The 15,780-nt window shown below is 40.5% G+C and overlaps 1 protein-coding gene across 2 annotated transcripts in view; it reads left to right on the top strand.

Moving 5' to 3' along the window:
- Positions 1 to 4,625: 4,625 nt before the first annotated feature.
- Positions 4,626 to 15,780, top strand: part of ANXA3 (annexin A3) — a 58,960-nt gene continuing 47,805 nt past the window's right edge. The window contains exons 1-2 of one of the 2 annotated variants that reach the window (XM_001146085.8): positions 4,626 to 4,874; positions 7,450 to 7,502. In XM_001146085.8, the coding sequence (XP_001146085.2) occupies positions 7,488 to 7,502 (15 nt within the window). In that variant the 5' untranslated portion in view covers positions 4,626 to 4,874; positions 7,450 to 7,487. The remainder of the gene's footprint in view (positions 4,875 to 7,449; positions 7,503 to 15,780) is intronic. The other variant, XM_054683776.2, reaches the window with a different exon arrangement.

The following is a 15,780-nucleotide window of genomic DNA, read 5'->3' as shown; positions in this document are numbered from 1 at the left end:
GGAAGGAGACTATATTTGGAATATGTTATTACATTCAACTACATGAAATTGATGATTTGATAGGTTAAAAATAGTCCAATATCAATAGTTTTGTATGTCTCAACCTAATATTATGATACCACAATATGTAATAGAGATTCTGTCCCCAAATGAGCCACAGAGAACTCTTAACTAGAACCCTGTGCACTGAGAGTAGCTAATGCCCCAGGACTGTTATAGGGACTATATCAAATGATATATTGGGCATATCTGGCAATGCTCCAATCAAGAACAATGATTCCCTTATACTCTGTACCTCATTCAGTCTTCATAACAACCCCGTGAGACATAGTTGTCCTGGATAATTTCCTTTGAAAGTTTCATATGAATTTCAGAATTTCAAATCTTTGAAGGCCTTCACAAGCACAACTTGATGTTGCTTTAAAATGGTCCCAACTCCTATCACCTAAATTTAATGCTTGTCATGAAAAATTACATCACTTGATTAATACAACAAAATAGACCTATGCTGCAACCCTCTGTAAAAAAGCTAGCAGAATTTTATCCCTAGGCTCATTTTGGTTTAAGGCCAAGTTCCAAGATTACTCAGCAAGTTATAAAAGTTATTAGAATTTCGGTCTGTGGGATAATTTTCTTAAATTGTTAAAAACTAGTATCAAGATATCTCAGTTCCAAGACTACTCAGCAAGTTATAGAAGTTATTAGAATTTCAGTCTCTGGAATAATTTTCATAAATTGTTAAAAACTAGTATCAAGATATCTCCCTTAAACATCCCACTAAGGAATGCTTTAAAAATGAACCAGTGCTGGATACTAGCAACTCCCAAGAGTCCCTCTGCGGCTGATTCTGTTTGCTGCACACTGAATCTGCCCTGCCCTGTGCTCTGGGAAACCGACTTTTCATCAACTGCTTCTTCAAGGCTCCCTTGCCTCTCGCTTCTGGTTGAGGTTGGCCAAGTGGAACCACTGATGAGAGAGAAGATGATGTGTGTTTAGCCTCCTCCCTGCTTCCTTCTGCCTTGTGATTCTGGGGTGGCTGCATCCCTCCCTGGCCACAGGTGTCACGGGTTCTGATGAAACCCCTTCCCTCCCTTGCCCACGCAAGGCTAGTCATGATTTCATCCTGTCCCTAGTCCTTGGAGACTATATCATCCCTGTGGATACCTAACCGAACTCTGCCCATGCGTTTATAAATAGCTCCTTTATTTGACTCTTTATTCAGACCCTTTAAGTACGCTGTCTTTATGTCCAAACTCTTACACAGTCCTTAAATTCAGTGCCATTTGCTTCCACTTCTCTAATGTAAATCAAAATTCAATACTTTAACTCAAATCTTGTCTCAATTTTAAATTTGCTTGTTATTATAAAGAGTGATATGCTGATAAATGCTTCACAACTGACCTTTGGGGTAAAGGGAGGCTCCATTTACAGTATTTCCTAGTTTTTGTGTTGTATATACTCCCACTATGGCTGAATACAACCCATTAGCATAATTTCACTGAATGTGGAGTTGGGAAGAGATGCACAGTAGTACCACTTTATGCACTATTTTTCTTTTCTTTTTTTTTGAGTCGGAGTTTCGCTCTTGTTGCCCGGGCTGGAGTACAATGGCACCATCTGGGCTCACTGCAACCTCCGCCTCCCAGGTTCAGGCGATTCTCCTGCCTCAGACTTCCCGAGTAGCTGGGATTGCAGACATGTGCCACCATGCCCGGCTAAATTATTATTATTTTTTTCTTTCTTTCTTTTTTTTTTTGTTTTTGTTTTTTGTTTTTTTAAGACGGAGTCTCGCTCTGTCGCCCAGGCTGGAGTGCAGTGGCGCGATCTCGGCTCACTGCAAGCTCCGCCTCCCAGGTTCATGCCATTCTCCTGCCTCAGCCTCCTGAGTAGCTGGGACTACAGGCGCCCGCCACCACGTCCAGCTAATTTTTTGTATTTTTAGTGGAAACAGGGTTTCACCGTGTTAGCCAGGATGTCTTGATCTCCTGACCTCGTGATCTGCCCACCTCGGCCTCCCAAAGTGCTGGGATTACAGGCGTGAGCCACTGCGCCCGGCTTATGCCCGATTTTCACCACATGGATGCAATAAACACAACCTGGAAAGCATCAATAATAATAAAATGTAGTGAAATAATTAGGAAGTGGTTAATTTTGAGTACCTATTACCTTTGCTTTTAACGTAATTTATTCAATTGTATTTATTTAACGTGCAATAATGTCTACATTAATACTGGCTGTGAAATAACTGAAAATTCAGGAACTGGCTTTCACATGCTGGTATAACCCAGCTCCAACACATCACTGTAACAGCAGCTATGTATTCAACAGCCACAATCACGTAGTCGGTCTTTCCTTCACATTTTACCATATGTTCTAAATATATCTCAATAACTTTGCTTTAAAAATTTGTATTTGGCTGTTAATCGTTCTTTTGATCAGGGTGCTATAGGAAAATTCGCTTTTTACTAACCTGTAAAGTTCTGTGTATTCAGAATAATGAAACTTTTATTAAATAACCTTTTCTGAATTCTTTTTCTGGATAACCATAAACCTGGATTTTAACAGCATCCTCTAATATTTCCTTCCAAGAAAACTCATCCTTTGGGGGAAAAAATAGTTTTATAATATGCCATGGCATGTTTCTAATATAAATGGTGGTGATTGGGCTGTTGATACAACTAGAAAAACTCAAAAAATGATAAAAGTGCCTTTGTTAAAGTTACCATCAGGAAATCAAAGAAGTTAAATCCTGAATGGTTTAAACAATTAAAATAAGGCCTACATGTAAAACATCACCTGTTACTCATTTTCTTCTGGCTATAAATCTAGCCCTATGACTTCCTAGTTGCCTGGAATACAACTCGTAGAACTTACTGAGTCCCTCTGAGCCTGTGTCTGTATCTGCAAAATAGAGGCAATCATACCTAATTTACAGCTAGTTGGTAAGCATGACATAGATCACGTATGTCAAGTGCATTACCCAGTGTCTGGCACAAATAATAATAAATATTTTCCCCCATTTCATGCTAATCTCAGAATTTTTTGAGGTAACATGGGATTTAACAGTTTATTGTGGTGAAGTCTGAGTGGGAGTCAGGAATTACTATGCAGAACAGAATGCAGAACACCATCCTATCTTCTCTCTTGCAGAAAGCCCATCACTTCGGATTTGTAAATCTGAGAGGGCTCCCAGGGCACTGGCCTTTTAAGCATGACCATCTCTGCCTTCTCCATTGTAGCTCCTCTTAAACCAGTGGTTCTCGAACTTTAGGATGCATCAGAATCACTTGATGGAGCAGGGTTTCAGGGAATTTGCATTTCTAATGAGTTTCTAGGTCCCAGGACTCAGCCTTAAGGACCAAGACTGTAATCTCTTCAACTCACACTCAAGCAGCTCCAGCCATGCTTATCCTCTAAAAATCCTCTGTGCTTCACCTGTTCACCCTACCTCCTCTCAACTCCTAGAAACCAGTGATTCTTTTTACTGTCTCCATAGTGTTGCCTTTTCTGGAATGTCATATAGTTGGAATCATAGTGTGTAGCATTTTCAAATGGGCTTCTTTCTCTTAATAATATGCATTTAAGTTTCTTCCATGTGTTTTTATAGCTTGATAGCTAATTTCTTTTCAGTGCTGAATAAAATTCTATTGTATAGATGTATCACAGTTTATTTATCCATTCACCTACGAATTACATCTTGGTTGCTTCCGACTTTTGATACTTAGGAGTAAAGCTACTATAAACATCCATGTGCAGGTGTTTGTGGAGGTAAGTTTTCAAATCCTTCGGGTGAATACATAAGGGGCCCAGTGATGACTGAGTGCAAGCAATACTTTTTACTTATGTGGTCTCGGATAAATCACTTCACTTTTCTAAGCCTCAGTTTTCTCTTCTGCAAATTGTGATAAAAATAGCACCTCCTAGAGTTCCCTTGAAGATAAAAGAGGTAAGGTATTCAAGCACTTCAATGCCTGATACTCAATACATGGTAACTTTTTCTACATCCTTCAGCACACAACTGCTCATAATTCCCTCATACGAGTAGGGCTTTAACCTTTTAGCCTCGATGATTTGTTTTGCTCTTCCAAATGCCTAGAATGCCCTTCCAGGTTACCGTCTCCCTGAGCCTTTGGTTGGAATCCTCATACCAGAGGGTCAACACGTTTAGTAGAGGAATTACTGAAATAGTTGGGTTCCAAACACTAGCTCTGGCATTTACCTTCTGTGTAAATTGGCTGAAGTTACCCAACGTCTCTGTATCTCAATTTCCTCTTCTATAAAATGGGGATAATAGTATCTACCTCGTAGAGTTGTTGTTGGAGCCATTTTAATGGCAAAAACCGCAATTACTTTTGCACCGACCTAATAAATCCGCGCATATTCTTAAAGAAGTTAGAACAGTGCCTGGTACAAAGTAAATGCCAGATCAATGTTATTAATGTTAGGTGTCCGCCACCTATGCCACGCAGTGAGTTCCTTAGGTATAGGGACAGTCTAATCTCCGAATCCACACTGCCTAGAACAAAATAAGCATTGCAGTACATTTGAGAAAGTAAAGGTGTAGTGGAAACCGAGAGCGAAATGAGGGCGTAGGGAGAAAAGGGTGGGGAAGCTTAGAGACCGGTGAGGGAGCAGAGCTGGGGCGCCTGTGTACAGGGATAGAGCCCGGCGGCAGCAGGGCGCGGCTTCCCTTTCCCGGGGCCTGGGGCCGCAATCAGGTGGAGTCGAGAGGCCGGAGGAGGGGCAGGAGGAAGGGGTGCGGTCGCGATCCGGACCCGGAGCCAGCGCGGAGCACCTGCGCCCGGGGCTGACACCTTCGCTCGCAGTTTGTTCGCAGTTTACTCGCACACCAGTTTCCCCCACCGCGCTTTGGGGTAAGTTCAGCCTCCCGGCGCGTCCCCGCGAGCCTCGCCCACCGCCGCCTGCTGACGGGTGGCTTGGGGAGGTCGCGGCGCCTCGCCCAGTTCCCCCGCGAGTGCAGCTCGACCCTGGGCAGGGCTGGCGGCTGGCGCCCGCGCCCGGCCCCAACCCAGCTGCGTGGGTGGGGAGCTGGAGGGACCTCAGTCCCGCATTTCAGAGTCGAGGAGACTGGGCCCACGGGGGGGAAAGTGCCGTGCCATGGGAGGGTCACCCAGGTCTTGGTGGGGCCCAAGCTGATACTCAGCTGTCCTCGCTCCCTGAAAGCTTCGTTTATTACAGCTAGCAGCGTAAGGGATCCACTTAGCCATCTCGGCCTCCCCACTCCTAAAGGTCTAGGGGACAGAAAAAAGCTGGGAGTCGGAAGGTTCCTCGGGTCCCCGGCATGGCAGACGGGGCTGGCTCAGAGGTCTGCTCTGTGGACTTGGAATCGCACCCATCCTGTGAGCATCTTCTCCCCCTCACATAGGCAGTTTATTTTATTTTACTTATTTTTTTTAGAAGGTAGAAAAAAGTGGATTTGCATATTGAGGGTTGGAAGTTCAAGAAGTTTGCTTTTTCCTGAAAAGACTAACCGTTTTCTTTGCAACAGAATCCTATTGACTAGATATGAATCATTCCCTTGGTATCTGAGTCACCAGGAGGGAGATTTGGATACTTGATTGCAGATGACCATATATAGGAAATTATGCAGGTGCTGGGAGGTTCTGGGTCGCTGGAGGCCCCTCTGGCTGCTGATAAGAAATTGCATAGCCCAGGCCGAATTCTTTCCAAGGATTTGTGTTCAGCACTGACAGCAAGACCCTGCCCTCCGGGAAAGATACATTTACTATGTTCATCAACATCATTTTTTAAAATGTAACTAATTAAAACGTTACTCCATGAAGATACCACCTTTGGTTTTCACGAAGACGGAAAACTTCAGACTGACCAGAAAGGGAATTTTTAAATGTAAAGAAAACCAGAATCTTGTTCCCAGAACTATGTGGTTGTGTAGAGAAACCTGTTTAGAAATAACCGTAGAGGAGGAAGTAAAAGGAAATGATGTAATCCCTTTCAGGAAAGGATATATTGAAATTCTGTTTAAGTCATTTGGCCTTCGCTGTGGAGTAATTCTTTACATCTTAAAAGTTAAATGATAGATTAGTAATAATTCTTAATAATTTTCCAGTTCTGCTGGATCAACGCATATTAAGTGTCAGGTTTGGTCAGGTGTGGGCCAGGCAGCAGATTAAGGCAGAAACATGGGGGTTAGGTTCATACCTTTAGAGTCTAGCTGCCTGGATGCAGTAGGGGTCCACTCACTAGCTGTGTGACTGTGGGACATTACCATACCTCTCTGGGCTCCAGCTTCTTCATATGCAAAACGAAGATGTAATACCTAACTCACTGGATGATTGTGCGGCTTGTATTAAATCATTCATTTAATCAATAAGTTTTTTTTTTAATATCTACCGTGCACCAGTGCACACAGATAAGAAGAATCTCCAGCCCTGTGAAGCTGACCTCGTTCAATGCTGGCAACACCCCCTTCTTCACTTTTTACAGATGAGGAAATTGAGGCCCAAAGAAATTGTGTTTAGCTTTAAGAGGCAAAATGAGAACTAATAATGCCTTGTTTTCACTGTACAGATGGTTTGACTTCTGATTTTTAGACTTCAAAATAGTTTATCTGGCTGTAACCCCTCATAAGTCAAAGAGCATGTATTTAGAGAGATGCAGTATTAGACTCTAACTGGAGAGTTGACTGCCCTAGGCTACAGAGAGCCTGAAAAAACCAAGGTGAAATATTTCCAGAGACTAATAGTGTAATTTCCCATTGAACTTTGCTCTGGGGGTGTCAGGGAATTTTTAGAATATTTTGTTCCCAGGAAGGGTGGGAGCAACTTGCATTTCTAAATCAACCCTGGAGATATGCCAGCATGTTTGAATAATATCTGTTTAAGAAAAATGTGTCTGGCTTCCCAATCAAAGAACTGTCCCTTTCACCTCTGCACCCCACCAAGGACTGGACCACCTCCTCAAAGAGCAGACGTGTCTTTATAACAGACTGTAGGCTTGGAGCCTTGTAAAATGTACATGAAGTTTCACAATCAAGCACAAGGAATCCAACTGAAGGCAGCTAAACTTTGTGTTGATTTGGTGAGGAGGAGCAAAATCCTGTGTTTTTGTTGTTATTGATCCCCGTAGTGGTAGCCTGTCAGTAGTCAGCAGAGTTCTCCTGAACTTTAAATAAGTCAAAAATTGGCTTTTCAGGAAGTATATTTGTAAGCATCTTAAGTACAAAGATTTTTTTCTGTCTCTTGTCTTGAAGTCCTCACAGGTCTAGCACAGTCCCTTGCATATGGTAGATGCTCAGTAAATGTTTGTTTAGCAAATGGGATACCCAATGTCAGATATATCCTCTTCCTGAGAAGGTTTTTCTGTGAATGTTGACATCTGTTTTCTGGATTCAAGATTAAGGGTTGGACTGAGATTATTGTGTCCTGAATCACATATTGATACCATTTACTAATTGTTTTCTTTTAATAGATTAGTGTGATCTCAGCTCAAGGCAAAGGTGGGATATCATGGCATCTATCTGGGTAAGTAAAAATTAAGCCTTCACAACACAGTAACATATATGAGTCAAACCAAAACACAGAAGGTCAAGATAGCAAGGAAAATTTTAGGAAAGTTTTTAAGTTTATCTGGCAAAATTAACATGCTAGAAAAGCCAGAGGATGTCAAAAATAATAAAATATTTTTTAAAATGCATTGTAAAGTTACATAGTTAAAATAATTTATGATGACACCAAAGCGGAAAGGTCAAAATCAGATAATAAATTTAGTATGTAATTTGGGAATTTATTATATGAAAAAGATGACATACCAGAGAAGAGATGGATTATTCAATAAATGTTAGGAAAACTTCTAGCTGTTTGGGGAAAAAGTAAATCTGTATTCCTTTTTCTCCTTACAATAAAATAACTTCCATGTGGATAAAATACAGAAATGAAGAAGATGAAATATGAATGGGCCGGGTGTGGTGGCTCACACCTGTAATCCTAGCACTTTGGGAGGCCGAGGTGGGTGGATCACCTAAAGCCAGGAGTTTGAGACCAGCCTGGCCAACATGGTGAAACCCTGTCTCTACTAGAAATACAAAAATAGCCTGGTGCGATGGCAGATGCCTGTAATCCCAGCTACTCAGGAGGCTGAGGCAGGAGAATCACCTGAACCTGGGAGGCAGAGGTTGCAGTGAGCTGAGATCATGCCACTGCACTCCAGCCCGGGAGACAGAGTGAGACTCCGTCTCAAAAAAATAGAAAAAGAGAAAGAAATATGAATGGATTGAAGAATAATCTTAGAGTGGGGAAGGTGCTTACAACTGTGATACAAAACCCAATGCCTAAAAGAAAAATATTGATCTATTTTAACTACGTACAAGTTTATAACTATGACAGCCAACAATCCCATTGGTAGAGGCAGAAGACAGCTGGCAGGGAAAAAATATTTGCAGCACATTAGACAAAAGACTTATTTCCTTAACCTACAAATAACTTGAATAAATTGGTTTAAAAAATGAACTTGACAGAAAAAGTTGTAAGGGACATAAACAGGACATAAAAAGAATTATAAATGTCCAATAACATCAGAAGGTGCTACAAGGTTGGACACAGTGGCTCACACCTATAATCCCAGCATTTTGGGAGGCCAAGGTGGGAGGATCATTTGAGCCCAGAAGTTCGAGACCAGCATGGGTAATATGGCAAGACCCAGTCTCTTAAAAAAAAAAAAAACTTTAAAAATTAGCTGAACATGATGGGGCGTACCCATGGTCCTAGCTACTCGGGAGGCTCAGGTGGGAAGATCGCTTAAGCCCAAGAGGTGGAGGCTGCAGTGAGCCATGTTCATGCCACTGTACTCCAGCTTGGGTGACAGAGTGAAACCCTATCTATTAAAAAAAAAAAAATCCTGCATCTCAGAATTGAAGAAAACATAAATATCATGATAAGAAACACTTTTCTACTTAAGAGATTGGTGAAGGTTAAAAAAAAAAAAGTAATGTAGAGGATGTGGCAAGGTGATATTTTTATTCTCTCTTCATGGGAGAGTAAATTTGGTACACTTTTGGATAGTATTTTGGCAATATCTCTCAGTCCTTAAATGCACATGTCCTTTAAACCCAGTAATTCCACTTGTGGGTATGTATCTTATAGATAAACTTGCATAAGGTTGAAAAAATAGGGGCCCAAGTACATTTGTTTGTATTAATGAAAACAAACATGCAGACAGCATAAATGTCCATCGATAGGGTAGGAATAAGTAAATTACTCATTTATAACTTACAGGAATTTTTATGTGATCATTAAAATGAATGGGAAAAAAGTGGATCAGCTGTATGTGAATTGACATTTTAAAAGTCCCAAGATGTAATAATTTAAAAAATCAACTTATAGAATAATATGTACAGAGGGATTCTGTTTAAAAGAAAGAACAAAGAAAATAAAAAATTTACAGAAAGACTATTACATCAAAACTTTGTGGAAAGGTGGAATTGTGAGAAAGCATTTTACTTTTCAATATATCACCTTCTGTACTGTTTGATTTTTTTTTTTAATCATGAGCATACATTATATTTTATAAGTAAGGGGGAGGGCAAGTTTAAAGAAAAGCCTGTGCAGAGATGTGACCATCCCTTGGCCTGGCGTATGGATGGAAGGTGTGCTGTTGGAAGGCTTTGTTTGGCCCAAGTTACTCCCTTCTCACTGGCTAGGAGGCTAATCTCTCATCTTTCATCTGAAATCCCTGCTGCTTTTATGAACATATCATAGAATCAGATGAAAAAAGCATCTCTCCAAAATGCTGGTGTTAAAAAAAAAAAGTCGCCCTCTGGCCCTCGCCCATGAGTAAATTGACATGGAATTAGTTGGGCAGGCTCTCCTGCTGACACCTTCAAAGGCATGGCATATTTCTGAAGGGCTAGGAGAGACCCAAGTGCGTGTGATCAAGGGTGTATTCATTTCCTATTGCAGCTGTGACAAATTATCATAAATTTAGCAATTTAAAACAACCTCCATTTATTATCTCACAGTTCTATATGTTAGAAGCCTGAAATGGGTCACACAGCACTAAAATGAAGGCATTGTTGGGACTGTGTTCCTTTCTGGAGACTTTGGGAAGAATCCTCTTCCAAGCCCTTTTAGGTTGTTGGTAGAATTTAGTTCCTTGTAGTTGTCGAATTGAGTTCTTAGTGCTTGCTGGCTGCCAGCAAAAGCTGTCTTTGGCTCCTGGAGGTCTCTGCCTGTCCTTGTATGTGGCCCCTGCATCTCAGAACCAGCAATGATGCATCAAATCTTTCTTACGCTTGGAATCTCTTTGGCTTTTCTTTCTGGGGGATCTCTTTTCTGCCATTCTCTTCTCCCTCCAGCTGAAGACATTTCTCTGCTTTTAAGGGCGCGTGTGATTAAATTGGGCCCACCTGGATAACACGGGCTAATCCCTGTGTTTTAAGGTCTGAAACCTTAATTATGTTTGCAAAGTCTCTTTCATCATGAAACACAATACATTGACAATTCCCAAGGATTATGGTGTATACATTTTAGGAGGCTGTTGTTCTGCCTACCACAGGGGCTAGGAGTATGGCTACATCAGGGATGGTAGCATTTGGCATCAGATAGCAGGAAAGAGGTGGGGAGGGGCCAAAAACAGGAGGCTAACCTGAGCCTGGAGGGCAAACCCTCACGTGGAGAAAGAGGCCCTAGCCAAAGAAGGGCTCCTACTGTCTCTGGGTTTTTCTTTCTTTTTTTTTTTTTTTTCCTGTTTACCTCCTCTCCCTCAATTAAAGAACTAATACTTATGAGTGAGATCTCAGAGAGCAAACATTAAGAACAACTCAGAACTGCTATGGAAAACAAGATAGCAATTCTCCAAAAAATTAAAACTAGAACTACCACTGCTCCAGCAATCCCATTTCTGGGTATATATCCAAAGGAAATGAAAGCAGGATCTTAAAGAAAGGTATCTATACACCCATGTTCACTGCAGTACTTTTTACAATAGCCAAGAGGTAGAAGCAGCCCAGTTTCCATTGACAGAAGAATGAATAAACAAAATGCGGTACACACACACAATGGAATATTATTCAGTCTTTTAAAAACACATGTTGTGTGACAGGAAGAAAACCCTGTCACATGCTACTATATGGGTGAGCCTTGAGCCCAGTATGTTAAGTGAAAAAGCCAGTCCCAAAGAGACAAAATACTGTATGATTTCATTGATAAGAGGTATCCAAAGCAGTCAAATTCATAGGAACAGAAGGAGACTGGTCGTTAGGAATGAATAAGGAAAGGGAAAAAGAGGAGTTGTTTAATGTGTAGAGTTTCAGTTCTGAAAGATGAAAAAGTTCTGAAGATGTTTCAAAACAATGTGAATATTCTAACCACTACTGAACTATACACTTAGAAATGGTTAAGATGGTAAAAACCCTCAGATTTCCAATTGTAAACATTCTTATCACAAAGTTTTATGTGTTCTTTTTTCCTCTCTGCCACACAAAACCACATACACACTCAAACATAAATAAGCAATCAAGTCATTGCATTTCTACAAAACTGTATACGTGATTATGTGTATGATTAGTTTATTACAGTGGTATGATCAAGGGAGAAGCCATTAGTTGCAATTTCAATGCATTACCATTGAAGATGAAAGAATGGCTGGTTTCTTAAGTCTTTTATATTCTATCTAGGAGTGTTGCAACCCTACCATTGTTTCAGATGAATCAACAATCTGTGTTGCATTAGTATTTCCTTTGTTTGCAAATTTTGAATATCTCTGTTCAGACATATGTTCTACCACTTCACCCTTGATGAAAGGGCCTGATATCTTATTGGTTTATACTCCTTGGACTTAGAGTCCCTTGTCATATGTTGCCTGTAGGTCCATAGCAAGCACTCAGGAAGCCCACAAATTAGAATGTCTTACAATGTGACTTTTTATTAAGCTACCACAGCAGTATTTTTTCTGCGTACCTTCTGTTATACAATGCTGGCTTTCTTATGTAAATACTCTGAGCTCTTTCCTCCTTGATCAATTCCTAACTTACATTTACAGAATAATAATAAATGTAATTCCTATTAGTTTGAACTCTCAAATTAGAATTTTTATTATGGTACTAGAATTTTTCTTTCTTTCTTTATTTTTTTTGACAGAGCTTCACTGTCATTCAGGCTGGAGTGCAGTGGTGCAATCACGGCTTGCTGCAGCCTCAACCTCCTGGGCTCAAGCGATCCTACTGCCTCAGTCTCCTGAGTAGCTGGGACCACAGGCATGCCCCCACCATGCCCAGCTAATTTTTAAATTTTTTTTGTAGAGATGGGAATTCACTGTGTTGCCCAGGCTGGTCTTGAACTCCTGAGCTCAGCTGATCCACCCACATTGGCCTTCGGAAGTGTTGGAATTACAGGTGTGAGCCACCACACCCAGTGGTGCTAGAATTTTTTTAAATTAACTCACAATCATTGTAATCACCATGAACTGTTATTAACATCCTAACTTGGGATACATTCTCCTTTCACCACTCTAAACTCTAATTTACAAAATGAGGAAAGGGAATATAGAGCTACTCTGCAACCAAGGGATAAGAGAAGTTTTATAAAAATATATTACCTAAATACAATGCCTACTAACTTTGTTTTGAAGTTCATCCAAAACAGTTAAACAATTAAAGCAGCAAGTACCTAGTGCGACAGGCTCTGCTGGGAGCAGAATGAAGACAGTCTAACCAAAATTGTAATTCTCCCTTTCAGAACTCCCTAATCATTTAAAAGGTAGGCTCTTGCGCAAATTGCTTAGTCTTTGTCTACTTCAGTTTCCTCATCTATAAGACAGGTAGGGTAATAGTGCTTATCTCATCTACGGTTTGTAAGCATTAAGCCAGTTCATGTAAAATGTATTAGCAGTGCCTGGCATGGAGTGAGCACTCAATAAATGTTAGTTTTAATCAGCATGATTTCAATATATTAATTTTATTCTAAAATGTATTTCTTGCCAAATAATATCGCTGCAACTGTTTTTGTAGAGGGGCTTCTGCCTATTTCCTGGGCCTGATTTTATTACACATCAATAGCCCCCTCTCCCCATTGGAATGGTTCTTTCAGCCATCTAAAAGAGATGTCACGTCCTCAATCAGATTCCTTCTGACCACTCTTGTTTTCAATATTTTATAATATTTTAAACACATATATATTTCTAAAGACATAAAATACTCCCTTTCCACTCCTAGTGGGCATACTGGAATACAGTTCTGACACTAACTACCCAGCATTAGCGTCAGATTCCACAGGATTAAGGGTTCAGTCCTCCGCAAAACTGCCCTCACTTCAGATGTCAGTTCAAGTGTCAGGAATCACCTGCACTTCTGGCCAACTGGCTATAAATTTAGGAGTTTTCATGACCCTCTGAAATTAAAGAATTCCCCAGAATGATTCACAGAACTCACTGAAAGTGCTATCCTTATTAATGCAAGTTTATTATGAGGGATACACATGGGCAAGCTCTGGAAGGGTCCTGGACCCAGAGCCTCCATGCCCTCTCCCTCTGGCATCAGGGCACCTCACCCTCCTTTGTGTCAGTGTGTTCAATAACCAGGAAGCTCCTCTGAGCCTCAGTGTCCAGAATTGTAATTGGAGTTCCATTATGTAGGCACAAATGATTGATTAAATTATTTGTTACATGATTGAACTCAATCTCCAGCCCCTCTTTCCTCCTCAGAGGTCTGGCTGACCAGAGTTGCAACCCTGTGATCACAGGGCTAATCTTTCTGGAGACCAGCCATCATTCTAAGGCTATCTAAGGGTCTGCCATGAGTCACCCCAATTGCATCACAAAGTCACTCCTATCATTCAGGAAATTCCAAGGGTTTTTGAAGCTCTATGCCAAGAACCAGTGCAAAGACCAGATACATTCCTAATTATACTACACATCTATAACTCACATTAAGGCACACAGTTTCCAATATATATTCTTTTATTTTTGACTAACATTATATTAAAAATAAATAAAGTTATATTAATACCAATGGCCCTGGCTATTTATGTTGATCAGAAGCTCTGATTGTTAGATATATTTTTCATATATGGGAAAAATAGGAAAATGAATTAATGTTTGGTAATAAATATAGATTAGCAAGGCAGAATCATTCAAAACATGGGATCCATATAGAAGATACTGAAAAAGGGATCCACGGTGGTAGAAATGTTGGGAAAGGCTGCCAGGATGGACCCTTGCAGACAGGAAAAGCTAATCTATGATCAAGTGTTCATGGTGAGAGAAGGCACAGCCCCCTTCCCTCCCGAACCCTTCCTCTCTGGTGGGAACAAGATTGGTGCAGTTTGACATATGAGGACACAGTCATCTCATTTCCACTGTTAACCCAGAGGAATGGCAGTAGTGGTAGAGGCTCTTAGGAAAGGTGCAATGTGCTAACATGAGAGAGAAATTTGGGAAGATAACGCCTTTCAAATTCTGTCCCATGGAAGACACCAGCCCTGGGCATTTGGATGCTGTTTTTCCTGGGTTCAAAGAGTTTGTGAGTGTCCTGTCCAGTTTCATACTTCTTGCTTTGACACAGACATCCCATTAGACCTTTCTTTCCTGATGTGATTGCTCTTCTTTGCTATGCAAATTTAAAACGTGTGAGGAGAAACCTGTGTTCATGCATGTGAATATGCTGAACTCCTCCTCTGGTCTCCCTCCCATCTACCACATCCAGGAATGGAAGATCAAGCTTTGTGACTATTTTCACTGAAAGAGACTTTTCACATCCCAAGCAGAACAGGCATCTTTCCTGGTTAGGTGCTGTTCAAGTCTGCTGTGTGTTTTAAACCATGTTCCCTGAAGCTGCTTTAGGTAAATATTGGCATTCAGACAGGTACACAAATGGTCTTTTGCAGAAAGTTGATTTAAAACAGGTTAGACCTGGATTTCAAATCAAAACATTTAAGCTTTGTTTTGGGACAAAGCCTGGAAAGTTTCTCATCTGAGTGAGAACAGAGAGGCTTCCTAGGAATGAGTGGAATGAACACTAAAAAGCTGTTCTTTGCCATTCTCTGATGTTAGCCCAACTGTGAAGGAGGGAGGGTCCCTCTTTTATATTTAATCATGATAAAACTATAGTATGCAAAGCTAATGTTTAACCATTGGAAAAGCCTGGTAAATCAGAGGTAAAGAGGAAAATAAAAAGCTCTAGATCAGAGAGGAAGGAATGTAAAGTGGAGAAGGTATGATTTGTTCTCTTGGAAGTCTATTTTTTTGGTGGATGTAAAGCAGTTAGAAAAAAAAGAAGTATATAGAGTACTGAGCAATAAAATGAATACACAGGTCTCACATGAATGAATTATAGGAGAATAAATCAAAAGAGGAGAAAATTCTCAAGTCTATCCCTTCATTATCAGATCTTTACTTCTTTCATTTGTAACTCTTTGTGTTTGATTCAGTACCTCACGTAGGTTCTGGAGGCATGTTTAAATAGGAGTAGTGACAGCCCCATGTGAACAGGGTTTAAGAAAGGTGAAGATCGCATTTGTAGAATTTTTACCATATGGCATGGAGCTCTGAAAAGTCTGACAGTGGCATTTGAGAATTATTGAAAGAAACAGGATGCAGAACAAGAAAGCATTTTTAATTCATTTATTCACTCAACTAATATTTACTATCTTTTATATGCCAGATATTGGCTCTGGCAACACAGCAGAGAAAGAGAAATAAAAAGGATGGCACCTACATTTTATTAGGGAAGACAGACAATAAATGAAGAAATAAATGTACAGTATAAAAAGACAGTTTTAAGTGCTCTGGGGAAAAGTAAAGGTGGATAAT

The sequence above is a fragment of the Pan troglodytes genome, chromosome 3, assembly GCF_028858775.2.
Source record: "Pan troglodytes isolate AG18354 chromosome 3, NHGRI_mPanTro3-v2.0_pri, whole genome shotgun sequence".
Taxonomy (NCBI): domain Eukaryota; kingdom Metazoa; phylum Chordata; class Mammalia; order Primates; family Hominidae; genus Pan; species Pan troglodytes.
Note: the sequence above shows the minus strand (reverse complement) of the source record. Positions and strands in the feature narration are given on the sequence as shown.